This window comes from Mandrillus leucophaeus, unplaced genomic scaffold (genome assembly GCF_000951045.1).
Source record: "Mandrillus leucophaeus isolate KB7577 unplaced genomic scaffold, Mleu.le_1.0 Scaffold902, whole genome shotgun sequence".
NCBI classification, from domain to species: Eukaryota; Metazoa; Chordata; class Mammalia; order Primates; family Cercopithecidae; genus Mandrillus; species Mandrillus leucophaeus.
The window spans coordinates 431,391-457,964 of record NW_012109831.1 but is presented as its reverse complement, the minus strand read 5'-3'; the positions used below and the strand labels follow the sequence as shown (position 1 = coordinate 457,964).

The window sequence follows — 26,574 nt, the reverse complement described above, 5'->3', positions numbered from 1 at the left end:
AAAAAAGAAAATATTCTAAAAACATTTGAATACATGGTATGTTTTAAAAGCCCAGCATTTGAAACTGTTCAGAATTGTCTCAATGTTGTAAAAACAAATACATGTAGCTACTCTCATATACATAAATACTCCAGAGTTAGTTTACACTTTTTTTGAGACGGTCTCACTCCAGTTGCCCAGGCTGGAGTACAGTGGCACGATCTTGGCTCACTGCAGCCTCAACCTCCCAGGCTCAGGCAATCCTCCCACCTCAGCCTCCCAAGCAGCTGGATTACAGGTGTGCACCACCATGCCCGGCTAAACTTTTCCTATTTTTAGTAGAGATAGGGTTTTGTCACGTTGCCCAGGCTGGTCTCAAACTCATGGACTCAAGCAATCTGCCTGCCTTGGCATCCCCAAGTGCTGGGATTACATGCATGAGTCACCATTGCCTGGTCCATGATTTTTCATTTGCTTCTCTATCCACACACAATATTTCTGGTATCAGCAAAACAATGAACAACATATAGTTTGTGAATATTGTTAGCTCTAACAAGTTAGCACAAGATGTTTAGCCCCCCTAGTTTGTACACACACTTCCTCTTCCCCTGCCAGCCCATTGAGGATGGGCCAAAGATTGTGTTAGGGCAAATGTCACTTCACTTCATTGATCATGCCTCATTTCCCTTACCCTCACAGAAAACAAAGTACTAAATCACTTTGCATCGTGATAGCATACGAGTCCATAAAATGAGTGGTTTGGACTAGATCTCAAGCATCTCTCAGCTTCGAATTTTAGCACAGATTCTTCTTAAGGGTGGTGATGAAATAAAACTTCGTGATCTTCTGTCTGCTCGTACGTTAGTTTGTGAGAAAGAAGCCACTGAGAGCTGTCGTAACTTTACTCATTTAACTGTCACAAAAATGCTATGATGTCAGTACATAGTGATCTTCCACTTTATAGATGATGAAACTAAGGCAGAAAGAGGTGAAATGACTTGCCTAAGTTACAGTTAGTGAATGGCGGACCCAGATTCAAGTTGAAGCAGCCTGCTTCTGGAGTGCATGTTCCTGATCACTGTGTCATGCTGCTCACTGCAGTTGTGTCTGGAGTGTTCCGAATATTCTGTCTCCCATTGGTTTCATCAACCGTTAACATGTCTGAAAAAGTCCAGTATTTACTTATCTAACATACGTTTCCCCTGTGCCTCTTATAGCCAGAAACAGCCACAATATCTTGGCTCACCATCTTTGTCCATATTTTAGGCCGGATATTGTAATAACCATCTGACTAGCTCACTTGTAAAGCTGAAGCCTTGCTAAGGTTACCTGCAAGTGTTTTTCAATACTGGGTGTGGGCAGCAAATCTGTAGGAAAAGTGCTAGTGTGAGGTAGGACCAAAGGATACCTTCTTTGCCTTCACTCAAAGCTGAGCAGAGATTTGGTTGCCAGGTAGTTTTTCCTGCCCTCAGTGTCCTGCTGCTGATGAGCAAGGCCTTTCTGTGTTGCTGCTATGCAGTTATTTCAAGCAGGAAGTCATTCCTAATTATTACCACAGTAAGTGGAGTCTGGGGAAATAGCTAAGGCAACAGGAATGACACTTTTGCTTGAGGACAGCAGAGGCCTAGTTCCTTCTGAGAACCTCAAATAGGAACTGAGGGTCACTCCAGTATGGAGGAATGCATGGAGGCAGGGTAAGGACCAAGAAATGCTTTAGTCTTGGGGAACCTCAGGCCCCCACAGCCTTGGCTTTAGTCTGAATGAGCACCATGCTTAACAGGCTTTGCCTCCATTTCATATCCCGTCCAGGTTAATAGCAGTGGCAGCAGCAGTAACATTTTTTATATTTTACAGATTACAAAGTGCTTTAATTTGTACTACTTCATTTTGATCTTCACAACAATCCTGTGAAGCAGGTTATCCACATTTTGCAGATGAGGGAAGAGGTTCAGAGAAATCCAGAGGATACTGAAAGAGCTGGGACCTGACTTTCTACTGCCCCCAAGATGACTTAGGGATCATCTCAAATTAGAAACTTTAGGGTCTGGTACCTGTCTTTGTCTCAGTGTGCCCTTCTGGATTAGGTAGCAGTAATTCCTAACCTCTGATGTACATCAGAATCATCTGGGATGGTTCAAACAATAAAAATATCTGGACCTTACCTCAGATGTAACACAGAATCACCAAGTCTGGGTGTCTGGTATGTGAATTTTGGGGAAGAAAAGCTCCAAGGGAATTCTGATGTGCACCAAAGGCTGATAATCACTTGCATTCAGAGTTATATTAAACATATCAGAATAGTCTGATGAATCGCTTCTTGGCCTTTTGGCTAAGATCAAGTGCAGAATAGTCTGATGAGATTTCCTATCCATCAAAGCAAATAACTGTTGCCTTGGAAGAAATAAATCAAGATATGATTCCTGCTTTCTAAGAATTTCTAATGTGGCTGGGATAAGACATGTACACAGGCAAAGGGACTCAACACCATGAGACAACACACCAGCATCTTAGTCTCGAGTAGTCACAGTGTCAGAGGAGTCCCAACAAGAGACAGTCTCAAATGACATGTTTCTAAGTCCTTTCAGGAAGTCTAGTTCAGCAATGGAGACATTTCTGGTAGATGTAGGAAAGGACATAGGCAGGTTTGGGTCCATGGGGTGACCAGTTTGGCTAGAACAAAGCATTCTCATAAGCAAGATGTGGGAAATAAAGCTTCTCAGGCAGAGGGTGGAAGGGCAGTAGGTAGACATCGGGTGTTTTAATGCAGTATGATGTTATTAGTGTTTTACAGCACTACTTTGGGGACAGGGAGAGTAATCAGGAAGTTAGTGGTCAGGTGTGAAGTGATAAGGGGCTGGTGGTGGTAAGAATTAAAAGTTGGGATAAGGGGCTGGGCATGGTAGCTCATGCCTACAATCCCAGCACTTTGGGAGGCCAAGGTGGGCGGAACACTTGAGGTCTAGAGTTCAACACCAGCCTGGCCAATATGGTGAAACCCCATCTCTACTAAAAAAAAAAACACAAAAATTAGCCGGATGTGGTGGGCACCTGTAATCCCAGTTTCTCCAGAGGCTGAGGCACAAGAATCACTTGAACCTGGGAGGCAGAAATTGCAGTGAGCTGAGATCATACCACTGCACTCCAGCCTGGGCTACAAAGTGAGATTCTATCTTTAAAAAAAAAAAAAAAGAAAAAAAAATTGGGGTAAGGTTCTAGAAACAAACATGGAAGAACTTATAGGGGTGTTTCAGTGGAGGCACTATAATAAAAGCAGGGTCTTTGGAACCAGATTTCCTGGGTTCAAATAATCCAACCACTTACCTGTGTGACCACAGGTGATAACCTCTTTGTGCCTAAGTTTTACCTGTGAATTAGGGCTAATAATAATACATACCTCAGAGATGTGAAGATTAAATGAATTTGTAGAGTGTTGCCTGACTCAGTAAATAGTTTGCTATTGGAGGAGGAGGAAATTTGGACAGTTTCATGGATATATCATGGCTGTCTGGCATGTTTTCTTCTTTTCAGAGTGTGACATGCTGGCGAGCCAAGTTTATGGAGGCCTTTTTTTCCCATGTTCTACGTGGGACCATTGATGTGTCTTCTGACAGGCGTCTTTGTGATCAGCGGTTCTCGCCTCTTCTGCACAGCTCCCGCCATGTCCGACAGCTCACCATCTGTAACATGCTGCAGGGTGCAACCGAGCTGGTGGCTGAGCCCAACCGCAGGGTTCTGGAGACCTTGGCCAGCTCCCTGCACACACTCAAGTTCCGCCACCTGCTGTTCTCTGATGTGGCTGCTCAGCAGTCACTTCGGCAGCTGTTGCATCAGCTTATTCACCATGGGGCTGTCAGTCAAGTGTCGCTATACTCCTGGCCTGTGCCTGAGTCAGCCCTTTTCATCCTTATTCTCACCATGAGTGCTGGCTTCTGGCAACCAGGGCCTGGTGGCCCGCCCTGCCGCCTCTGTGGAGAGGCCTCCCGAGGCCGGGCCCCATCCCGAGATGAAGGGTCCCTCTTATTGGGCTCACGTCGGCCCCGCCGGGATGCTGCTGAGCGATGTGCTGCAGCCCTGATGGCCAGCCGGCGTAAGAGTGAAGCCAAGCAGATGCCCAGAGCTGCACCTGCCACTCGGGTAACACGCCGGAGCACACAGGAGAGCCTGACAGCAGGCGGAACAGACCTTAAGAGGGAGCTGCACCCCCCAGCCACCTCCCATGAGGCTCCTGGCACCAAGCGGCCACCTTCTGCTCTAGCAGCCACTTCCTCTGCCTCTTCTTCTACATCCTCATACAAACGGGCACCAGCTAGCTCAGCCCCACAGCCTAAGCCCCTAAAGCGTTTCAAGCGAGCTGCAGGGAAGAAGGGTGCTCGCACTCGTCAGGGGCCTGGTGCAGAGTCTGAAGACCTGTATGACTTTGTTTTTATTGTGGCTGGCGAGAAGGAGGATGGTGAAGAGATGGAGATTGGGGAAGTGGCTTGTGGAGCTTTGGATGGATCAGATCCCAGCTGCCTGGGGCTTCCAGCACTGGAAGCTTCACAAAGATTCCGCAGCATCTCCACCTTGGAGCTATTCACAGTTCCACTCTCCACAGAGGCAGCCCTGACACTATGCCACCTGCTGAGCTCCTGGGTGTCACTGGAGAGCCTCACACTCTCCTACAATGGTGAGCACCCTGGAGTGGCAGGGATTGGGCTTGGATTGCCTAGCAAGCACTAGCTGTGTGCCTAATTCTGGGGAGGTGGGAGGGGCAAATTGGGGGTATGATCAGGAGGTTAGAGAGGAAGACTTGTATGCCTCACAGCAGGGGAGACTGTCAGTGCTAGAAGAGAGGAACATAAAGTCTATACACTTGATTAGTTGTTGAAAGCAGGGGTTCCTGAGGGGCAATGAGACAAGCCAGCTGGAATCTGAAGAATGAATACATTTTAGATATGCAAAGCAATCCAAGGGCAGGTGGGAGCAGTATAGTATATGCATGCCCAGGCAGGGCTACAGTTTGACCTCACCAGTCATATTAGAGCAGCTGTCCAGACAAGGTGTGGGACACAATTTCTTATCAGACCAACAACCTGCAAAGCAATCCTCAGTCCTCATTTCCCTCCTGCTTGTGCCCAGCTAGCTAAACCTCAACTCTGGCTAAATCCAGCCATCTGCCTAGGTTGCTGAGCACTGCTAGAGAAAAATCATACAACTGTGCAAATCAGTGCTACTATACACTCATGATCATTAACCTCATATGAACCTTCACTGTGCTTGCAACATCAGCTCCCATTCCTACCACTTCCAAACCCTCCTTTTCCCTTCTCAGGGATGACCTCACCTACTTCACAAAGAAAATAGAAGCCATCACACATGAGTTTCTTCAGCTTGCTAAGCAGCCTATAAACTCTCCATCTGCACTCATCCTTCTCCACCAGAATGGAAGAGACCACCATCCTTTCTAAGGCTAATTCTCCCACCTGTGCTCTAGATGCATAGAGCTTCACAATGAAGTATATAAAAATTATCAGTTTGAGAAACAAGCATCCTACCTTCTTAGGGAAGCTTGTTTCTCAAACTAATTTTTATATACTGCTTAGTATGTGTCTGGCATATTTTAAGTATTCTTGATAATTTGATCTAACAATTTAATCTTTACAACGCTATGAGAGCAAGTGACTTCCTCAGGATAATCTAGCAATTATAGAGCTAGGATTCAAACCCAGGCAACCAGACTGCAGATCCATGCTTTCAAACAAGTATTTATACTATCTTTCTCCTTTCCACTGTCTCTCTTCTACCAGCATCTTAACAGGTCTCCACCAAAAACTGCCACCACCACCTCCGTCTATGCCATATTAATAAACTGTTAACTATCACCTCCTATTCTTCACAACCTTAGTTATCTGTACTGTTTCCACTTCTCTTACCCACAGCCCCTTCCAGCCTCTTATACCCCTACCACTGCACTGGCAAGGACTTATGTCTCCAAGGTCCTCCTTGTTACTAGATTCAATGTATACTTTTCAGTAACTCTTCTTGGCAGGATTTATTGCTATTAATCTTCATTTTTTTTTTTTTCACTATCTTAAAAAATGTTTTCTTGGCCGGGCACAGTGGCTCATGCCTGTAATCCCAGCACTTTGGGAGGTCAAGGTAGGTGGATCACGAGGTCAGGAGTTCAAGACCAGCCTGACCAAGATGGTGAAACCCCGTCTCTACTAAAAATACAAAAATTAGCCAGGCGTGGTGGTGGGTGCCTGTAATCCCAGCTACTCAGGAGGCTGAGGTTGCAGTGACTGGAGATCGTGCCACTGTACTTTAACCTGGGCAACAGAACGAGACTCCATCTCAAAAAAAAAGTTTTCTCCTCCTCTCTGCTTATTCAGAATTCCTTAGAGCTTTCCCACTTTATGCACCCTTCTTGGACAATTTCATCCATTCCTGTGGTTTCAAAGGGCAACTATGCTAAAGATTCCCCATTATGTGACATTACCCCAGATCTTTCTCTTGACCTTCCAGACCCATTTATCCAGCTAATAGACATGACCACTTCATAACCCACAACATGCCCCCCCAACTCATTACATCTACTTGAATGCACCTTCACACTATACCAATCCTTCTGTTCTCAATGACATTAGTTCACTCACTTGCCCAAAGAAACCTGTATTGTCTTACTCCACATATTTGCTCATGAGGCCCTATCTTTCCATTTTCCTTTTTGAGACAGTCTTGCTGTCACCCAGGCTGGAGTGCAGTGGTACAATCTCAGCTCACTGGAACCTCTACCTTCTGGGTTCCAGTGATTCTCGTGCCTCAACCTCCCAAGTACCTGGAATTACAGGCATGTACCACCACACTGGGCTAGTTTTTATATTTTTAGTAAGGACAGGGTTTCCCCAGCCAGGCTGGTCTTGAACTCCTGGCCTCAAGTGATCCACCAACCTCAGCCTCCTTCACTGCTGAGATTATAGTCATGAGCCACTACGCCCAGCCCTATCTTTACAATTTGCTAAATACATTTATTTATCTCCACATCCTTAATTCAAGCTACCATTATTCCCTACCTGAACTAATTTCAGCAGTTCCTCCGGACTCCTTACTCATACCATACAAATCCATTATCCGCACTGCAGCCCAAGCATCCTTTGAAAAATGCAGTCTTGATTCTTTCAAAAATCAGTCAAAAATGACCCTGTCATTCATTCACGCAAACAGCTTTCAATGGCTTCCCCTCACCATATTGCTTAATTTTACTTAGGGGTCATTCATGTTCTCACTCCTGGTTACTTCTATGGTTGTATCTTTTTTTTTTTTTTGACATGGAGTCTCACTCTTGTCACTCAGGCTGGAATGCAGTGGTGTAATCTTGGCTCACTGCAACCTCCACCTCTCAGGTCCAAGCAATTCTACTGTCTCAGTAGCTGGGATTACAGGCACACGCCACTATACCCAGCTAATTTTTGTATTTTTAGTAGAGACAGGGTTTTACCATGTTGGCCAGACTGGTCTTGGGCTCCTGACCTCAGGTGATCTGCCTACCTCAGCCTCCCAAAGTGCTGGTATTATATAGGTGTGAGCCACCACACCTGGCCTATAGTTGTATCTTGAATGCTTCCCCCCTTCACAGTCTCACACCAGCCATTATGAAATTTTTTTGTTCTCCTTCAGGACTCTACATATGCCAAGTTGCCTCTGCTGCAATCATTCTTCCTAAATTTTAGCCTGTCTCCTTTATGTTTTTTAGGACTTAGCTGGAGTGCCTTTACTGATGTAAGCTGGACTAGGTACCCATCCTTTGTAATTCCATAGTACTTTATTCCCCCAGTTTCCTTCACATTATCAAGCTATGTAAGAAAAAAAAAGCAATGTTCTGCTCACTAGTGTCTAGCAAAAAACGTGATATTTAGTAGGCCCTGGGTAGTTTAGTTGAATGAATGAATGAATGAATGAACAGGAGCCTGCATAGTACAAGGAATTATTTGCCTGTGGCATTAAGCAACTAACCTTCCCGGATCCTAGTCTATCCTGTGGGATTTGGTTATTTTTTTTCTGCCCCATTCCCACCCATTGATTCTTCTAAAGTATTCCCCTTTGGGTCACTGTCACTTTCCATAGTTTTTAGGTGCTCCCTATTGCCTATGAGATTAAACCATCCCTTTGCCTTTCCATAATGTGGCCTTCAAAGCCCTGCCCTCTAGAGCTGTTTCCTGAGCCTCATGTAGCCAAACAAGCAAGCGTCCCATGCATGCCTTGCACTCTCCGAGCTGTGATTTTTTTTTTTTTTTTTGAGACAGAGTCTTGCTCTGTCACCCAAGCTGGAGTGCAGTGGTGTGATCTCGGCTCACTGCAACCTCCATCTCCCAGGTTCAAGTGATTCTCCTGCTTCAGCCTCCCCAGTAGCTGGGACTACAGGCATGTGCCACCAAGTCCAGCTAATTTCTGTATTTTCGGTAGTGACAGGGTTTCACCATGTTGGCCAGGCTGGTCTGGAACTCTTGGCCTCAAGTGATCTGCCCACCTTGGCCTCCCGAAGTGTTGGGATTACAGGCGTGAGCCACTGCTCCCAACTAACTGGGATTCTTGACTATGTCTTCTCCCTCTGTCTAAAACTTCCTTCAAGGCCAGTTTCTTCAGAAAACTACTCAGAACCCAGAAATCCAGAGACCTGCTACTGTCTGGGCCTGTCATTCAGCTAGTAGCCACATGCTGCTTCACCATATTGTATCTTCTTTTTTTTTTTTTTTTTTTGAGATGGAGTCTTGCTCTGTCACCCAAGCTGGAGTGCAGTGGCCGGATCTCAGCTCACTGCAAGCTCTGCCTCCTGGGTTTACGCCATTCTCCTGCCTCAGCCTCCTGAGTAGCTGGGACTACAGGCGCCTGCCACCTCGCCCGGCTAGTTTTTTGTATTTTTTAGTAGAGACGGGGTTTCACCGTGTTAGCCAGGATGGTCTCGATCTCCTGACTTCGTGATCCGCCCGTCTTGGCCTCCCAAAGTGCTGGGATTACAGGCTTGAGCCACCGCGCCCGGCCAAATACCAGCTGCCCCCTCTGAGGTACGAACTCAGGACCTTCAGATTATGAGACTGACGCGCTGCCTACTGCGCTAAGGAGGCAGACGTATCTTCTAAATTTTGTGACTCTGCCCTGACTGATGCTTCTTATGGGCATAGCCCGAAACAGCAGACATCAGTATGCTGGTTACCTAAGGAAAAAGCAAGACATGGATGAGTAGTTAAGACAAATGGGTTTAAATAAGCTGAGCCAAAACCCAAGAGATTTGCTAGTAACCAAAAGTATTTGGAGTTGTATTTGAATATATTACCCCTGCTGACACTCCCACATGGTTCTGACTTAATCTCTTTCTTGCCATAGGCCTGGGCTCTAACATCTTCCGCCTGCTAGACAGCCTGCGGGCCCTGTCAGGCCAGGCTGGATGTCGCCTCCGTGCCCTGCATCTCAGTGACCTGTTCTCACCACTGCCCATCCTGGAGCTGACACGTGCTATCGTGCGAGCACTGCCACTGCTACGGGTCCTCTCTATTCGTGTTGACCACCCAAGCCAGCGGGACAACCCTGGTGTGCCAGGGAATGCAGGACCCCCTAGCCTCATAATAGGCGATGAGGAGATACCAGGTGAAGCACTGTGTGTGTGTGTTTGTGTGTGTGCATGCACGTGTATCCCCACACAAACATGCAGATGCATTCGTATGAGGAAAGGGGAAGGACCTCCTCTATCACTCATTCCTGGCTTCTCTGGAACCTGTTCCCCTTTAGAGCTTGCCACTAAGATACTCTTGAGCTAGACAGGGCCTAAACCACCATAAGACCTGCAGAGAGTGACCAAGGCAGCTTGGTCTCCAGAAAAGGAAAAGAACTGACCTTTAGACTGGATTAGTTCCCCTGCTGTATGTTCCCTTAGTTCTTGTATGTCTCCTGTCCCACCACTCTGTGTACTTTATTTGCTTGTCTGAGTAGCCTGTCTTCCTGGTCTAAAAGTTCTACCAGGGCAAGGATTAAATCTCTTATTTAGTGCTCAATATCCAGAATCTAGCACAGTGCTGACATATGGTAGGCATTCAACAAGTGAATGAATAAATAATTTTTTAGATGAATCCCTTAAGAACAGGATGGGACCTACTATGGGAGTGAGGTAGAGATGGCCAGCTGGAATCTTCTTTCCCCACCATATCCAGAAAACTGCCTGGAGCAGTTGGAGATGGGATTTCCACGGGGAGCCCAGCCAGCCCCACTGCTGTGCTCCGTTCTGAAGGCCTCGGGTTCTCTGCAGCAGCTGTCCCTGGATAGTGCCACCTTTGCCTCTCCCCAGGATTTTGGGCTTGTTTTGCAAACACTCAAAGGTAGGACCCAGCCAGAATGGTGAAGGGAGAGGAGTAGGTGGGGTCCTAGCACTGTTCTCTAGGAAAGCTAAGGTCCATGGTCCATGATCTCTGCCTCCTATCCAGAGTACAACCTAGCCCTGAAAAGACTGAGCTTCCATGACATGAATCTGGCTGACTGTCAGAGCGAGGTGCTCTTTTTGCTACAGAATCTGACTCTGCAAGGTAAGTCCCTCATTCAGAACCTGGACATTTCCTGGGTCTTCACTGTGGTTCTGCCATTATCTGAGTGAGCAAACCACTGTTCCTTTCTTGGCCTTGTGTCCTCAACTATAAAATGGATATAGAACCTGCATGACTTTCCTTCTAAAAGCCCCAGCCTCAATTCCTCCTCTGCTAAACATGAAAAATTACTCTTTTAGAGTGCCTCACCCAGAAGTTGCTCTTACCTTTCAGAGGTGGACAAAATGGTGGTGGTGGGGCAAAATGTACTGTGCCAGGCTCCCTTCATAGACTTTTCTCTGATCCCCAACCCCGCATAGAGGGTGGTCAGTGATAGGGAAAGAAGAAAGTGAATGGAGAATTGTCCATGCAGAGAACCTCCTAATAGTGAACATTTAGGTTCGGTCTTTGGTTTGGATTCTGATTTAGTTCCAGCCTTGCATGGAGTCTAGAAAAATTCCTTCCTCTTTTTGGGCCTATACAATGTTAATACCCCTTGCTAGGGCCAACTGGGGTGGGGGGGGCGGCACCAGTCCTAATACAGCCATCAGAATTTACTATAATTTTTCTTGACAGAGATTACCTTCTCCTTCTGCCGTCTGTTTGAGAAGCGCCCAGCCCAATTTCTGCCTGAGATGGTTGCTGCTATGAAGGGCAACTCCACACTGAAGGGCCTCCGGCTGCCAGGGAACCGCCTGGGTGGGGGCCAGACCCTGGGGAGGCAGAGGGGAAAGGAGCTAGGCCTTTGACCTAAAAACTCACTGGATAAAGGCAAAGACCTCTCCATTGGAAACGTGGGAGTTGGAATACAGATATTTCTGTGCTGGGGCTTCAGGAACCAGCAGGGCTGGGCTTCTCCCCAGCCACAGTTGGGTTGGGATACTCTTGTTCCCTGTTCTTGGGTGGAGGTGACAGGCACTTCTCCCCTTCTCTCCAGGGAATGCTGGCCTGCTGGCCTTGGCAGATGTTTTCTCAGAGGATTCATCCTCCTCTCTCTGTCAGCTGGACATCAGGTACATGAGGGGAAGGGCAAGACAAGGGATGGGGCTACAGAGATATAGACCAGGAATTTGCTGCTTCCTGGATATCTAATCCATCTCACCCTACCAGTTCCAACTGCATCAAGCCAGATGGGCTTCTGGAGTTCGCCAAGCGGCTGGAGCGCTGGGGCCGTGGAGCCTTTGGTCACCTGCGCCTCTTCCAAAACTGGCTGGACCAGGATGCAGTCACAGCCAGGGAAGCCATCCGGCGACTCCGGGCTACCTGCCATGTGGTTAGCGACTCATGGGACTCATCCCAGGCCTTCGCAGATTATGTTAGCACCATGTGATGGGGCCCGTACCTCACAGTCTCATGCTCGGTACCATCAGCTTGCAGGGGCTGAAGCATGGGCTGCCCAGAACCCCAACCACCAGTTTATCTTTCTCTTTCTGTCACCTTTTGTCTCTTTTTTCCTTCTTCCCTTGCACTGAGGTCCTGGAGGCCTTGATGAGGCCCAGCAAAGAGGCATTCTCACAGCTGGGTTTAGTGTCTTTGGGCCCCTTACTCAGTATGCTGGGAACCCTGGGCTAGGAGGTTACAGTGGTCATCATCATTGCTGAAGAGATGCCCTCCCCTGCCCCTGGGTTCCTGCCTTCCCTCCTCAAGCAGGCACCCAGGCTTTAGAGAAGTATAGGGGGCTTTTTCCCTGCTGGGCTTACCACACTGCTCTCAGGCCTCAAACCCTTTCATACCTTTATTCTTTTTTTTAACCAAAAAAGTTTTTCTTATAAAATAAATTTTGGGCAAACATCATGCAGCCCTTCTTGATGATTTTCTCCCAGAGAACAAAATTCAACAGGGCCCTGTGGGGCAAGGAACCCCTTTTCCCTATCTCCTTCCTCTAAGAGCTACACCCAGACCAGCTGGTCATCAGCGGAGGCCCCGCTGCTCCTCATGAGAACGTTGGTGGAAGACGAAGGTGATGGCAGTGGAGGCAGCATCCCAGGCAGCCTGGAGTACCTCATCCTGGAGCCCCCGCTTATCAGTGCAGTGGTTCCACTGAGCCAGGTCTGAAGTGCAGTCAGAACCATCAGGGGGTGGCCGGATCTGACGGCTGTTGACACAGCGTCGGCAGTGCAACCTAGGGAAAGAAGGCACAGCTGAAGTCACTACGGAACCCATCTCCCTGCTGTGTGGGTAGCTTAGAGATAATGGTTAGGGCACTTCCCCACCTGTCATGTGTGTCACTGAGGCTAGCTTCATCCAGGATAAACAGCTCCTTCAACTCGCCCAGAGAGAAGTGGCGCTCTACATCCTGCTCCTCATCCACCACACAGCTGCTCAGTGCCTTCTTGTGGCTCTGACGCTGGAAGATCTTCTCCTCAATGGTCCCTGCCTGGGGAAGAACGGGTGCGGAATGTCAACGGATACGGTGCTTAGCCATCCCCATAAAAAGGGAGCAGGAAAACCAAAGGGGTGAAACACAGCTACCCGAGAAGGGATATGAATAAAAAGTATGAGTCCCAGAGCATTATCTCTACTCAGCTGAGGCCCATTTTCCCAGTCTCTCCCCTGAGAACATGACATGAATAGTCATGTAGACCCAGGCTATTTTCCATACTAATGAAGGGTCCCGGAGCCTGGCTAAATCCCTTTAGGGTGAACTGAGGTTTGTCTGCTGCAGCTTCAGATTTCCATACCAAGCCCAACTCTAATTCATTTAATAAATATCATTTGGGTATCTATTCTATTTCAGACCCTGTGCTGACATAAGGATACAAAGAAGAATCATATATATCCCCTATCCTTGAGCTCCTAGAATAGTGAGAAAGACAAACATTTAAAGAGTTGATACAATGACAGAAATCTGTATAGGATAACTGGGAGTCCATACGGATGGTAGAGTAGAACAGTATTGAAAACTTGAAACTCTATCCTTAAGCTCAATCTTGAAAATGAATAGATGGTTTGTAAGAAAAGATACAAAGAAAGGCATTCCCAGCATAGGAACAAAGGAATACTACTGGCCTATTGGAGGACTGTGAGGAGTTCAGGCTAACTAGAGGTTGGTGGGAGTATAGTAAGAGCTGAGACTGGGAAGTCAGCAAAGGCCACATTAAAGAACCTTGGGGACAGGCATGGTGGCTCATGCCTGTAATCCCAGCACTTTGGGAGGCCGAGGCAGGCAGATCACAAGGTCAGGAGTTCGAGACCAGCCTGGCCAACATGGCGAAACCCCCTCTCTACTAAAAATACAAAAATTAGCCAGGCGTGGTGGTGGGCACCTATAATCCCAACTACTCAGGAGAAGCAAGAGAATCGCTTGAACCCAGGAGGCAGAGGTTGCAGTGAGCCGAGATTGTGCCATTGCACTCCAGCCTGGGCGACAAGAGCAAGACTCCAGCTCAAAAAAAAAAAGAACCTTGGATGCCATGCTGAAGGCCTTAATCTTGTCTTCGAAGGGATGAAAAGTAAAATCAGAATTTTTGGAAAGTTCCTTCTGGAAGCAGTATGTGAACAATGGGTTGGGATAAGACAGAAGTAAACAATTAGGAAGCTGCTACAATATCCAAGTGACAGATGACCATGACCTCCGAAGGGCTTGGAGAGCAGGGTTAGATTAAGGAAATTTCAAGAAGGTAAAAATCAGTGAAAACTGGTAGGAATCTGGTTGTTAGGAGAAAAGAATAGTCCGGTAAGATTATTCCAAGTTTTGGGTTGGGTGGATAATGGAGCCATTAAGAACAACATTCAGAAAGGGCGCCAGGTGTGGTGGCTCATGCTGTTAATCCCAGCACTTGGGAAGGCCAAGGTGGGAGGATCGCTTGAGTCCAGATGTTCGAGACCAGCCTAGGCAACATAGCAGGACCCCTTCTCTACAAAAAATAAAGAAAAAAGTTATCCGGGTGTGGTGGCACACACCTGTAGCCCCAGCTACTTCAGGGGGTTGAGGTGGGAGGTTGAAGCTGTAGTGGGCCATGATAGTGCCACTGTACTCCAGCTTAGGCAACAGAAAGAAACTGTCTCAAAATCAATCAATTAATCAGAAGGGGAATGAGTTTAGTCATGATACTTCTAAAGTGCTCATTAAAAATCTAAGTGGAAATGTAGATTAAGTGACGGAAAAAAAAAAAATTTTTTTTTTTTATCCTGTCACCCAGGATAGAGTGGCACAATCCTAGCTCACTATAGCCTCAAACTCCTGGCCTCAAGTGATCCTCCTGCACCCAGCCTAGAAGAGCATTTTTAAAGGGATGATTAGTCACAGTGTGAGATACACAAAGAGGAAAAATCAATAGTCTCCTGTTTTGGCAATTAGGAAGTCAGTAGTATATTTGAAGGTAGGTTCAGTGGTATAAGGAGTCTGATGAGTGAGTAGAAAGAAGATGAGTTAGGCAGGAAATTTGAGAGAAATGGTAGATGCTTGAAATGGTTGAAGGAAATGAGATATGGCCCACCTCAAAAAGAGAACATGAATTTGTGGTAGTACCAAACTGTAAATGCAATGTAGCTGGTGTAGAAGCTGAAAACAGCTCAAATAATCCAACTGGAATGGGTATTGGGAAAAGAGTAGCTGAAAGGATGCACAATGAAGACTGGGCTAAATAAACAAGGAAGTCAAGCCAGATGAGTGGGAGGGTGGGAAGGGGAGAGGCTACAGGAACATTATTAGGCTGAAGCAGATACAGCAGGTATGTGAAAGCTAGGAGGACAAGAAGTGAGAGTAGAATGACAATTATTAAGGTTTTGGGTTCTAACAAGTTCCACAGTGTGACCTTAGGAATAGTTAAGATGAAGGGGGATTGAGATGAGGTCAAGGAAACATGAAGGCCAGAGTGCTGGATAACCGCATGGTCCTTGAGGTCAGCCAGTATGATTGCTGGCTTTGGGAAAGAAATGAAGGCTGAGCTAGTGTCCAAAGTCATCAATGAATTAGGAAGTAGGAGTATAGCAGAGGATAGAGGACTGCAGCAAGGAAGAAAAGAGGGTAGTCAAGTCCAACGACGTAAGCTGCAAGAGAGGAACTATGGGATGGATGGTCTGAAGGTGATAATTGATAACTTGGAGAATGCAAATAGGACAGGGGATGAGAGAAGACTACAAGGCTGGTGACACAGCAGAAATCATGTATGAGGGAAGCAGGTGTCCTGTGAAAAGGATGTACTGAACAAGTGTTCAGATGGCACAGTAAGAATGGTTTGAGGGAATGGGATGGAGAGAAGGGGAGGGAGAACAGAAGAATAAAGGACTCACTTCTGGGCCCATAGCTTGGCTACTGCTAGAGACAGAAAGGCCAAAGAGAGGCACTAAGAAACAAGATGGTCCTGAAGGTCTCGTTCCATAACCCACCCCCACTATGACTACTATCACCATCCTTACAGACAGCAGGCGGTAGATATAGCAAGTCTTCTTTTGACCATCTCGCCAGACTCGGGCCATGGCTTGTTCATCATTGGCTGGGTTCCAGTCGGGGTCAAACATGACCAGCCGGTTAGCCCCAATAAGATTGAGGCCACAGCCCCCAGCTTTGCTGCTCAGCATGAAGACAAAGTCAGGGCTCTGGAAAGAGAAGAAACAGGAGAAAAGGAACCTCTTGTAGCCTAAACTGGGATCCTGCTCAGCCCAACCAGCTCCTCTCTCATGCCTCTATACTACTCAGTACCAATTGTGAAAGCCACCAGTTTATTCGCTCACCAGCCAATTTCTCAACGCACAAAGTCAGTTCCCAGCCCAGCCATCACCAACCAGCCAAATCCTACCATATCCACTAGGGGAAGAAGAAAAAAAAAAAATCAAGGTAACCCCTTATCGCTTCTCCATCAATCCTTAATTCTGATGATACTGCATTGGTGGTGTGGGGACAGGGGATGTGCATTTACCGATGGACTATTGAAGCGTTCTACAACCTTGGCTCGCTTCTTAATGGACATCGTGCCATCCAGGCGGACATATAAGTACCTGAAGGGGGATTTGAGACCCAAGAAAATAGAGCTTCAGTGATTGGGGAAAAAAAATTTAAAAATAAAAACTTTTTTAAAAAGACCCAAGAAAGCAGAGTGAGAGCTACTGAAGGGATTGAAATAACCATGCTTGAGGCCCTAAGCTCCCAAAGGCAGGGGCAGGGAGCTACAGGCCAAGACTCTGTCCTAAAGGAGTACCTGAAGGACTAGGGGATCTTCTACTTGGAGATAGAGCTGGGGCCATCACAGCAATAAGGGAAGATATCTTCAGGGAAAGCATTTATGTGCCCAGATCTTGGCCCACATCCACAAATCAGAACTAGAGGGGCAGTAGGGGAGGGGTACATCCCTTTTGGCATCCTGGTTAGGCTCTTCCCTACCTTCGGGCCCGGCACAGCTTCTCAAAGAGATCCAAAGTCTGGGTGTAATTCGACACCAGCACTACTTTGTCACTGCTACAGCTTCGGGTCACCGCCAGAATGTAATCCAGGACCAGCATCTTACCTGGGAAAAGCAGCAACCAGCAATCCCCTACTGGCTATCCCAATGGCCCAGGCACTTTTGATATCCTGCCTTGAAACAGGACAGCCCTAGCACAAAGACAATCTCCCACCCTCCTCCTAGAGAAGCCCACATACTGGTAGGAAAAGGGTCACCTGACAGCTGGGGCTCCAGGGCCTTTGAGCTATAACCAGGAGGGAAGAGGTCCAAGGCACCCACAAAGCCATCCTCCTCTTCCACACACTTATCATGGATTAGAGCTGGATCTGGGAGAAAACAAAACAAAACCCAGCTACTTTGTTTTCTGAACAGTGTTCACTAGAACTCCCTCTAGAAGCCTAGCCCAGAAGGCCTTCCTCAATATCAGACTTGCTTGATCTTCATCCTACCAAATTCCAACAGGATACAGTCGGTGCCATCTGGGACAATGGATGGACAATCTCACTCACTAATGTGTTCTCCCAACAAGAAGGGAGCTATAACAGAGCAGGCAAGGTTTCTTTGTTATTTTTCCTCCTGCCCAACATTGTATATGAGCATGTGTACATGCAAGCACTCACAAACACAGTCGACATATCCCAGGTCATCAAGCATGGACTGGACAGAAGATGAGTTCAATTTTCCAAAGCAAAGGGTCTGGTAAACAGAGTCCACAATGCAGGGTTCGTGCTTTGGGTAGGGTTGGAATCACATGAGGATGACTCTGGACAAGTTTTAGTGAGGGTCGCCGGGCCACTACAGGAACCTACCCTCCCTTGCTCACTCTCATAGAGGACACCAGGACACAAGCCCAACTCACGATTACAAAGCTTCTTTAGCGAGGTGATGGAAGAAAGGGAAGACACACTCATCTTGCCCTCACGCAATTCTTCTGCTGGTTTGGCTTGTCTCAGAAACCTCTTGTATAACTCAGTCTGAAGGGGTGTCAGCCTAAAAAAGGCAGCTGGGTCAGTGGAAAAAGCTAGACCACCCTCCTGTCCTCTGAGAACACCTTGAGAGTCCAGCCATGCTTCAGGAGCTAGGCTTTGACCCACTCACTCCAGATCTTTCAGTTGAGTTCAGTACCTACAACAAACGACCTGCTCAATCTTCACAGGCAGATATTTAGAAAGGATATCAGAAGTCCTCCGTATCAGGCATCTAGAGAAAACAGGGTAAAAAGGCAAGAGGCTGGTAAAATTGCCATGCTAACTACAGGAATAAAAGCTACCACCCAAAGGACCAAGACTAGCCCTCTTTTACAGTATCAAATGTCAGAGACTGGTCAGGCGCAGTAGCTAACACCTGTAATCCGAGCACTTTGGGAAGCCGAGGCGGAGGATCACCTGAGGTCAGGAGTTCGAGACCAGCCTGGCCAAAATGGAGAAACCCTTTCTCTTCTAAAAATACGAAAATTAGCCAAATGTGGCGGCAGGCGCCTGTAAACCCAGCTACTCAGGAGGCTGAGGCAGGAGAATTGCTTGAACCCAGGGGGTGGAGGTTGCAGTGAGTCAAGATCACCCCATCGCACTCCAGCCTGGGCAATAAGAGCAAGACTCCGTCTCAAAAAAAAAAAAAATGTCAGAGACTCATCAGACCTATGTCAAACACATCTGTATCAGGGTCTCAGTTATGGGAACAAAGACCTTCCAAACATTCTAGCTTAGACAGGCAGCACTTTCTCTTCCCCTTCAATACGCTGCCTAGTCTTCAAGAGAAGACTGAGGCTTCCCATTGAGACAGGAGCTCTAACAGGAAAAGCAAGCTGTAAATTACTAAGTCCTTAGGGGAGTTTCCGCTTGCATTTGTCCAAATGCCCGCCGCTACATGGCTAAATGGAATTAAGCATAGACCTCCTGGGAAGACCAGGAAGGATAGGGATCAGGCACCTAAGAAGCAGATCTTAAGAAAACACCAATTCTTCTTCCTGCCATCTAATTTTTTTTTTTTTTTTTTTTCGAGACGGAGTCTTGCTGTGTCACCTAGGCTGGAGTGCAGTGGCGCGTCTCAGCTCACTCCAACCTCCGCCTCCCAGGTTCAAGTGATTCTCCTGCCTCTCCCTCCAGAGTAGCTGGGACTACAGGTGCACCCCACCACACCCGGCTAATTTTTGTATTTCCCCATGTTGGCCAGGCTGGTCTCGAACTCCTTACCTCAAGTGATCCACCTGCCTCAGCTTCCCAAAGTGGTGGGATTATAGGCATGAGCCACCACACCCGGCCTGCCATCTAAAATTGGTAGGGAGAGGTAGCCAGGTAGCCAGGCAGTTGTTGGGAAGGGCAGGAGGACTCTTTAGAATGTAACCTATTAAGTGCATACCACCTCTGGACAAAGGAGTCCAGAATGTGCCTACCCCCTGGGTTATGTAAGTCCCATGAAAAAGTAAGTCCTCTTAGCCTGGGAGCTACAAGCCCCTTTCAGATCTTCTCCTACCTGTCACAGAATGACTATGGGGCCTGGGAAGAAAAGCCTAATGCTTTGGGTCTGAGACAAACTGACAGGAAGCTTTGGAAATACTAGTAATGCTTCAAGGTATACTTTGCTCAAGAAGTCCAGCAGCATCAGAGAAGAGCTTCCTCAGCAGGCTGATAAACAGACCAAAACCAGACCACAGAGCCCAGGCTAGAAAGAAAGCAGGAACTTCGCCTCCAAGACTCCTTTGTTTATTCAGTGGCCGTAGTTAGGACACAGATCCCACTCCCTTCCTAGAATCTCAGCCTTTGAGGTCTCTAGACAGGTAAAGCCCCCAAAGGACTGGCCATGGATGGTTTGGGAGGCAATTCTAATGACTTTGCTTGAGGTCATTACCTATTTACAATACTGGTGAGCTCCCTCAGCCGCTCTTCTCCTAGCTTCCTGTCTGCCTCACTAGCAGCAGCATCTCGACCCTTCAAAATTGGCAATTCAAAATGCTTCTTGAATTCATGGGCAGTCCCTAAAAACAGGAGAGAAGGAAAACAGAAGAATGTGGAAAAGGAATGATTTTCCCACAGCTAGTGATGGCAGACTACCTTCTCACAACAGCCTTCCTACCAAGAACAAGGCTAAACAAAATATAGGCCAATTTCTGTTTAACAGATCAGAGAGGTATCAAAGCAGTGAAGACTTGAAAGGCCAAATAGTGAGATGATAGGTGAAAATCCAAATATATAATTACTTAGAGTAAATGTAAATGGACTGAATAGTCCACTAAAAAGACAAACATGGCCAGAGTGGATTTTTTTTTTTTTTTCCCTAAATTGGAGTCTTGCTCTGTCACCCAGGCTGGAGTGCAGTGGCACAATCTCGGCTCACTGCAACCTCTGCCTCCTGGGTTCAGGCAATTCTCCTGCCTCAGCCTCCCGAGTAGTTGGGATTACAGGCACCCACCTCCGTGCCTGGCTAATTTTTGTATTTCTAGTAGAGACGGGGTTTCACCATGTTGGTCAGGCTGGTCTTGAACTCCTGATCTCGTGATCCGCCCGCCTCAGCCTCCCAAAGTGCTGGGATTACAGGCGTGAGCCACTGTGCCCAATTTTTTTTTTTTTTTTTTTGAGACAGGTTCTCTCCCTGTCACCCAGGCTGGAATGCAATGGGGCAATCATGGCTCACCACAGCCTCAGCCTCCCAAGAAGCTGGGACTATAGGCGCATGCCACTACACTCAGCTAACTTTTGTATTTTTTTGTAGAGATGGAATTTTGCCATGTTGCCCAGGCTGGTCTTGAACTCCTGGGCTCCAGGTACCCTCCCGCCTTGGCCTCCCAAAGTGCTGGGATTACAGCTGTGAGCCGTCGCACCTGGTCACATTGAGAAAAATTAAAGATGACCTAAATAAGTTAAGAGACAGAGCATATTAATATATTGGAAGGTTCCTTATTATAAAAATGAAAGATGTTTCAGAATTTATCTATGTTTCAATACAGCCCAATTAAAATCCAGTTAGAGTTATTTTGGTGGGTATGGCAGGCAGTAGGGGCATAAATTGACAAGTTGATTCTGAAATTTACATGGGAATGCAAAGGGCCAAGAATATCTAGGACAACGTTAAGGAGTAAGAATATAGTTGGAGGCTGAGCAGATTGCTTGAGCTCAAGAGTTCAAGACCAGCCTAGACAACATGGCAAAACCCCACCTCTACCCAAAATACAAAAATTAGCCAGGCATGATGGTGTGTGCCTGTTGTCCCAGCTACTCAGGAGGCTGAGGCGGGAGGATCACTAGAGCCCGGAAGTTAAGGCTGCAGTGAGCCATGATCTCACCACTGCATTCCAGCCTGGGTGACAAAGCAAGACCCCATGTCAAAATTTAATAAAAAAGAAGACTATAGATAGAATATTCACACTAATGAATATCAAGACTTATTAGGCCACAGTAAATAAAGCAGAGAAGTACTGGCACAAGGAGACAAACAGACCAGAGGAACAGAATAGAGTCCATAAATGGAGCAACACATATATGAACATTTGATTTATGAAGAAGGTAGCCCTGCAAAGCAATGGGGGAAAGAATGGTCTTTTCAATATATGATGCAGGGTGAACCAGATATCCAAACAGAAAAAGTTGGAAGCCAGGCATAGGGGCTCATGCCTGTAATTCCAGCAGTTTGAGAGGCTGACGCAAGAGAATCATTTGAACCCAGGAATTCAAGACCAGACCAGCCTGAGCAACATAGTGAGACCCCATCTCTATAAAAAATTTAAAAGTTAGCCAGTGGTGGTGGCATGTGCCTGTAGTCCCAGCTACTCAGGAAGCTGAGGTGGGAGGATTGCTTGAGCCCAGGAAGTTGAGGGTGCAGTGAGCTATGATTGCAACACTGTACTCCAGCCTGGGCAACAGAGACTCTGTCTCAACAAACAAAACCAAACCAGTAGAATAAATTCTAGTGTATTCATAACATGGAATAGTATGCAATTATGAAAATGAACGAACTACTGCTACACATAATGTGGATAAACTTTATAAACATAATGTTGAACAAAAGAAACCAGATATAAAGGAATACATACTATATGATTTCATTTATATAAATTCAAAAATAGGCAAAACCAACCTATAGTGTCAAGAAGGAGTTTACTGCTGGGGTGAAAGGAGAGGACAGTGATTAGAAAAGGGGCTGCCAAGTGAGTGTTAGTAATTAATCTGATGGTGGTTACACAAATGTGTTCACTTGGTCATAATCTTGCCACTCAGCAGGTTCTCTGCTTACTCTTGAGCACTGGCAAGTTGGGATGGTACTAATACACCCTTTCACAAATATATATGTGGTTGCCAGGGATTAGGGGAGGGAGGAATGAGGAGTTTTTATTATTATTATTATTATTTTAGAGACAGGGCCTTGCTCTGTTGCCCAGGCTAGAGTGCAATGGCATGATCACAGCCTCCTAAGTAGCTAGGACCAGCAGCACACACCACCACACCCAGCTAATTTTCTTATTTTGTACAGACGAGATCTCACTATGTTGCCCAGGCTGGTCGTGAACTGGCCTCAAGTGATCTTCCCACCCCAGCCTCTCAAAGCACTGGGAGGGAAGGGGAGAGGAGTTATTGGGTAGATTTTCAGTTTAGCAAATAGAAAAAAAAAATCTGAAGATGGATGATGGTGATGGTTGCACAACGTGAATGTACTTAATACCACTGAATTGTTACACTTAAAAATGGTTAAAATGATTTTTAAAAAACACACATCTGCCCAACACAGAGCTTGCTCTGAGGCCAAAGTTCTTGTAAGGGAGCTAGGATGTGAGAAGCAAAAATAATAATTCCACCCTCAGCTCGTCATAACACCACACCCTGTATAGCCCCTGCCACCTCTGCAATGGAAAAATGGCCAACATGGGCTTTGCTGAATTGCTCAGCAGATCCAAGGCCTCCCAATGGCTTTGCTACTCCCTGACAAGAGAAGCCTTCCTACAAGAGTGCCTAGTGACCCACATATAACTAGCATTCTCTTCTTTCTCTCTTCAGCTGGAGTTATACTCCCAAAGACTAGGCAGGGCTCCTCTCTGATGTGGCAAACAAGGCTAGATTCTTACCCAGGATGCCGGAATTAACAAAATGTACCAAGCTGAAATACTCAAGCAGATCATTCTGGATGGGAGTTCCGGAGATGAGCACCCGCCGGCTGGTATTCAAGCTGTCCAGGGCTTGGTAAGTCTGATTCTCAGAGTTCTTGAGCCTGTGTCCCTACAAAAGAATCCTTATTCAGAGTGCAACGTGGCATTCTCTATACAGTAGCAAAGTCTCGTATAGACAGGAAAAGAGCACTCAAAAACATTCCGGGCCAGGTGCAGAGGCTCACGCCTGTAATCCCAATACTTTGGGAGGCCGAGGCAGGCAGATCACTTGAGCCCAGGAATTCCAGACCAGCCTGGCCAACATGGTGAAACCCCATCTCTACAAAACATACAAAAATGAGCTGGACATAGCAGCTTACACCCATAGCCCCAGCTACTTGGGAGGCTGAGGTGGGAGGATCGCTTGAGTCCGGGAGGTCAAAGCTTCAGTGAGCCATGAGTGCACTACAACCTGGGTGACATAGTGAGGAACTGTCTCAACGAAAAACAAAAACATTACAGGTTCTAGGGCCTTGGGAACTAGGCAGGGGGCAGCATAAGACAGGGTTTACCCACTTGACTATGGAGAATGTTAGGCTCAAAAGACAGACCTCTCGTTTCCAGACCAGTGTTATACCCATAAAGCAGAGATTCCCTCTGTTCCTTTCCATCCCTTTCCCTGCCCCACCTCCAGAGCCTTGGCAGCCTACCTATACTCTTCAGAGATCATGTGGCCATATGACAAACCCATGCTTTCAGGGAGTCCTCCCTCTATATCAGCCTACCCAACTCAGAACCTTCTGAGTCAGACGCCTTCTGTATTAGACTCCGGGCCTTGTCTGGGCCATCAGTGTTAAAGGGACTTGGCCCAGGCTCCATGTCCCACCAGAATCCACACAGCTAGTAGAGCCACAGAGCTTCCCTCTGCTTCCCTTTACATCTCTTCCCCAATCCCTATTCTCCCTGTCCTGTCCTCCCATTCTCTCCACTCCTCTACTACTTCTTTTAAGCCTTTTTCAAGAAAATCATAAAGGACCACCTTCCCTCTTTCTCCAAGAGCTACATGGGCAAGATCAGGCTGGTACCTTTTCTATATCCAGCCCCACACTGGGTAAGGTGCACAAAACTCAACCACTCAACCAAGAATCAGCAATCAGTGTTGCTCCCTTGAGTCAGGCTTTGACAACGCAATTAAACACAGACCCTTCACTGACTCTCCCATCTATAGCATCAAGTCCAAGCTCTTTAAGCTCACTAGCTTAGCATTCAAAGCCCTTCTCAATGAGACCCCAGTGAACTTCTATGACACTCTCCAAGCTTGTCACAGTCCAGGAAGCCTGACCTCCTCATCACTCCTAATGCTGGATTTCCTTATGTCTCTTTGCCCATGCCACCTCTCTGCCTAGAGCTCTTTTCCACAGGCAAGTTCCTCAGATGTCACCTCCTATGCAAAGCCTTCCTCAGTGACTCCAGGCTGCTTGTCTCTCTCACCTCTGTGCTCCTGTGGCACTACGTACATAATGGCTGCTACTATTTAGTGAACCCGTTTAATGTGGTAGGCATGGTACTAACTAAACAATTTACCTGTATTCTGTTCTGTAATCCACACGAATGGAAATTGTATTATCCATTTTAGAGATGAAGAAACTAAGATTTAGAGAGGTAAACAGTTATCCAAAATCATGCCAGTACAAAGTAGCAGAGCTGGGATTTGAACTCAGGACCTGTATGACTCAGAGTCTGGACACTGTACCACTCTGCCCTCATCCATAATATATGTACTAGAGTGCTAATCACTCTCCTGTACTTTATCTTCTCAACTAGGCAGAGACCAGGATTTCTTAAGGCAGAGACTATGTCAGATTCACCTGTATAATTTCAGTGTATAGGACAAAGCTCAATGAATGTTAGTTGAAGGAAAGAATGAAATAATGACCAATGTTGCTATTAAAGATTAAATAAACCAGCGGGGCATGGTGGCTCATGCCTGTAATCCTAGCACTTTGGGAAGCGGAGGCAGGTGGATCACCTGAGGTCAGGAGTTCAAGTTCAGCCTGGCCAACATGGTGAAACCCTGTCTCTACTAAAAATACAAAAATTAGCTGGGTGTGGTGGCATGTGCCTGCCTCCTCAGTTTAAGCAATTCTTGCGCCTCAGCTTCCTGAGTAGCTTATATTACAGGCATGTGCCACTATGCCGGGCTAACTTTTGTATTTTTAGTAGAAACAGGGTTTCACCATGTTGGCCAGGCTAGTCTTGAAATCCTGACCTCAAGTGATCCGCCCACCTCAGCCTTCTAAAGTCCTGGGATTACAGGTGTGAGCCAATGTTTAGCCTAGAAATTTAATTAAAAAAAAAAAAATTATTAGAGGCTCCAAGTACTAGCCCTAAAAAAACGTTTAGACTTCTGAACTGAAGAGGGAAATGAGACTTGAAAGTCAGAGGAAATCACCCAACAGGTCCAGGGGAAATGAGCACCACCCATTAGATCTTCTAAACTGAAGCTCCCTGAGGGACAACACTGTGAGATCTCCAGGGCCTGACACACAAAAGGCACTTAATAAATGACCCAGCAAATGAAATGGGCTACCACACTATCCTGTCTCTGCAAAAGAGAAAGCCAACCCCAGTTCCCTATTGGATCAGTCACTAAGGATCCACGTGGGTCTCAATGAGGAGCACAGGGACAACCCTTCCATACCCAAGGCAAGCTTCTTTCTGCACCAAGCATCCAAGACAGAGGGCGATAGGAAAAAGAGCCATGACTTGGAATCTCACACCTGCATTCACATTCCAGCTTACTATGTACTCGCTGGGTGAACCTGGGCAAGTCACCACGCACTTCCCTGAGTTTGTCTCCTAATCTTTAAGACTGAGATGATGATGAGGTCAATCCTGCTGCTATTTATACACTTGTACAAAGTGCTCCCAAATATCCTTTCTCTTGATCTGGATCATATCCCTTTCAAGTAGCCCCTGTGTCACCCACTCTACAGATGAAGAAACAATCTCAGAGCAGTCTCATCTGTGGAAAGTCACGCTTGTAAGTGGCAAAGCCAGAGCTGATTCCATGTCTTTTGATTGAGGATCAAAGATTTTGTACATAGAAGTTATTATGAAAAACTGTGTTCCAGAGAAATGCGTTAGCTGGGAGGAAGACGCTGTGGGAGCTGAGAACATGAAAGCCTGAAATGGCACCTTCCCTATCCAGGGTCTGAACAGGACAAACCCTCTCCCCTCCTGGAGTAAGATGACTATCTTTTCAGGACTTTCGGTTTCTCAGATCCCTGACAGTTGACAAAATAAAAGGTAAACAAGTAGAAAGGTAAACAGCCAAGGGGCTGCAGTGTGATAAGAGGCAGCGTGCCCTTGTGCCCTGCACAGAGTCAGCTCATAAAACAGGACAGAGTGGGGAAGAAAAAAACACTAAGGAGAAGAAAAAGGCTGGGCACAGTGGCTCAAACCTGTAATCCCAGCACTTTGGAAAGCCGAGGTCACAAATTACTTGGGGCCAGGAGTTCGAGACCAGCCTGGCCAACATGGTGAAACCCCATCTCTACTAAAAATACAAAAATTAGCCAGAGTGGTGGTG

The 26,574-nt window shown here is 46.7% G+C and overlaps 2 protein-coding genes and 1 non-coding gene across 5 annotated transcripts in view; 1 reads left to right on the top strand and 2 right to left on the bottom strand.

Moving 5' to 3' along the window:
* The window catches only part of LRRC41 (leucine rich repeat containing 41), a 26,713-nt gene extending 14,393 nt beyond the window's left edge, over window positions 1–12,320 (top strand). For both annotated transcript variants that reach the window (XM_011969770.1, XM_011969769.1), the window contains 7 exons: window positions 3,508–4,645; window positions 9,340–9,600; window positions 10,161–10,325; window positions 10,431–10,529; window positions 11,103–11,225; window positions 11,464–11,539; window positions 11,637–12,320. In XM_011969770.1, the coding sequence (XP_011825160.1) occupies window positions 3,508–4,645; window positions 9,340–9,600; window positions 10,161–10,325; window positions 10,431–10,529; window positions 11,103–11,225; window positions 11,464–11,539; window positions 11,637–11,856 (2,082 nt within the window). In that variant the 3' untranslated portion in view covers window positions 11,857–12,320. The remainder of the gene's footprint in view (window positions 1–3,507; window positions 4,646–9,339; window positions 9,601–10,160; window positions 10,326–10,430; window positions 10,530–11,102; window positions 11,226–11,463; window positions 11,540–11,636) is intronic.
* On the bottom strand, window positions 9,008–9,080 carry TRNAM-CAU. Its single transcript has one exon. It is a non-coding gene; the product is annotated as a tRNA-Met (tRNA).
* Window positions 12,247–26,574, bottom strand: part of RAD54L (RAD54-like (S. cerevisiae)) — a 36,003-nt gene continuing 21,675 nt past the window's right edge. For both annotated transcript variants that reach the window (XM_011969772.1, XM_011969773.1), the window contains exons 10-19: window positions 22,962–23,112; window positions 19,757–19,883; window positions 18,035–18,109; window positions 17,769–17,899; window positions 17,125–17,235; window positions 16,849–16,972; window positions 16,388–16,466; window positions 15,888–16,067; window positions 12,740–12,903; window positions 12,247–12,648 (exon numbers count right to left, since the gene is read on the bottom strand). In XM_011969772.1, the coding sequence (XP_011825162.1) occupies window positions 12,438–12,648; window positions 12,740–12,903; window positions 15,888–16,067; window positions 16,388–16,466; window positions 16,849–16,972; window positions 17,125–17,235; window positions 17,769–17,899; window positions 18,035–18,109; window positions 19,757–19,883; window positions 22,962–23,112 (1,353 nt within the window). In that variant the 3' untranslated portion in view covers window positions 12,247–12,437. The remainder of the gene's footprint in view (window positions 12,649–12,739; window positions 12,904–15,887; window positions 16,068–16,387; window positions 16,467–16,848; window positions 16,973–17,124; window positions 17,236–17,768; window positions 17,900–18,034; window positions 18,110–19,756; window positions 19,884–22,961; window positions 23,113–26,574) is intronic.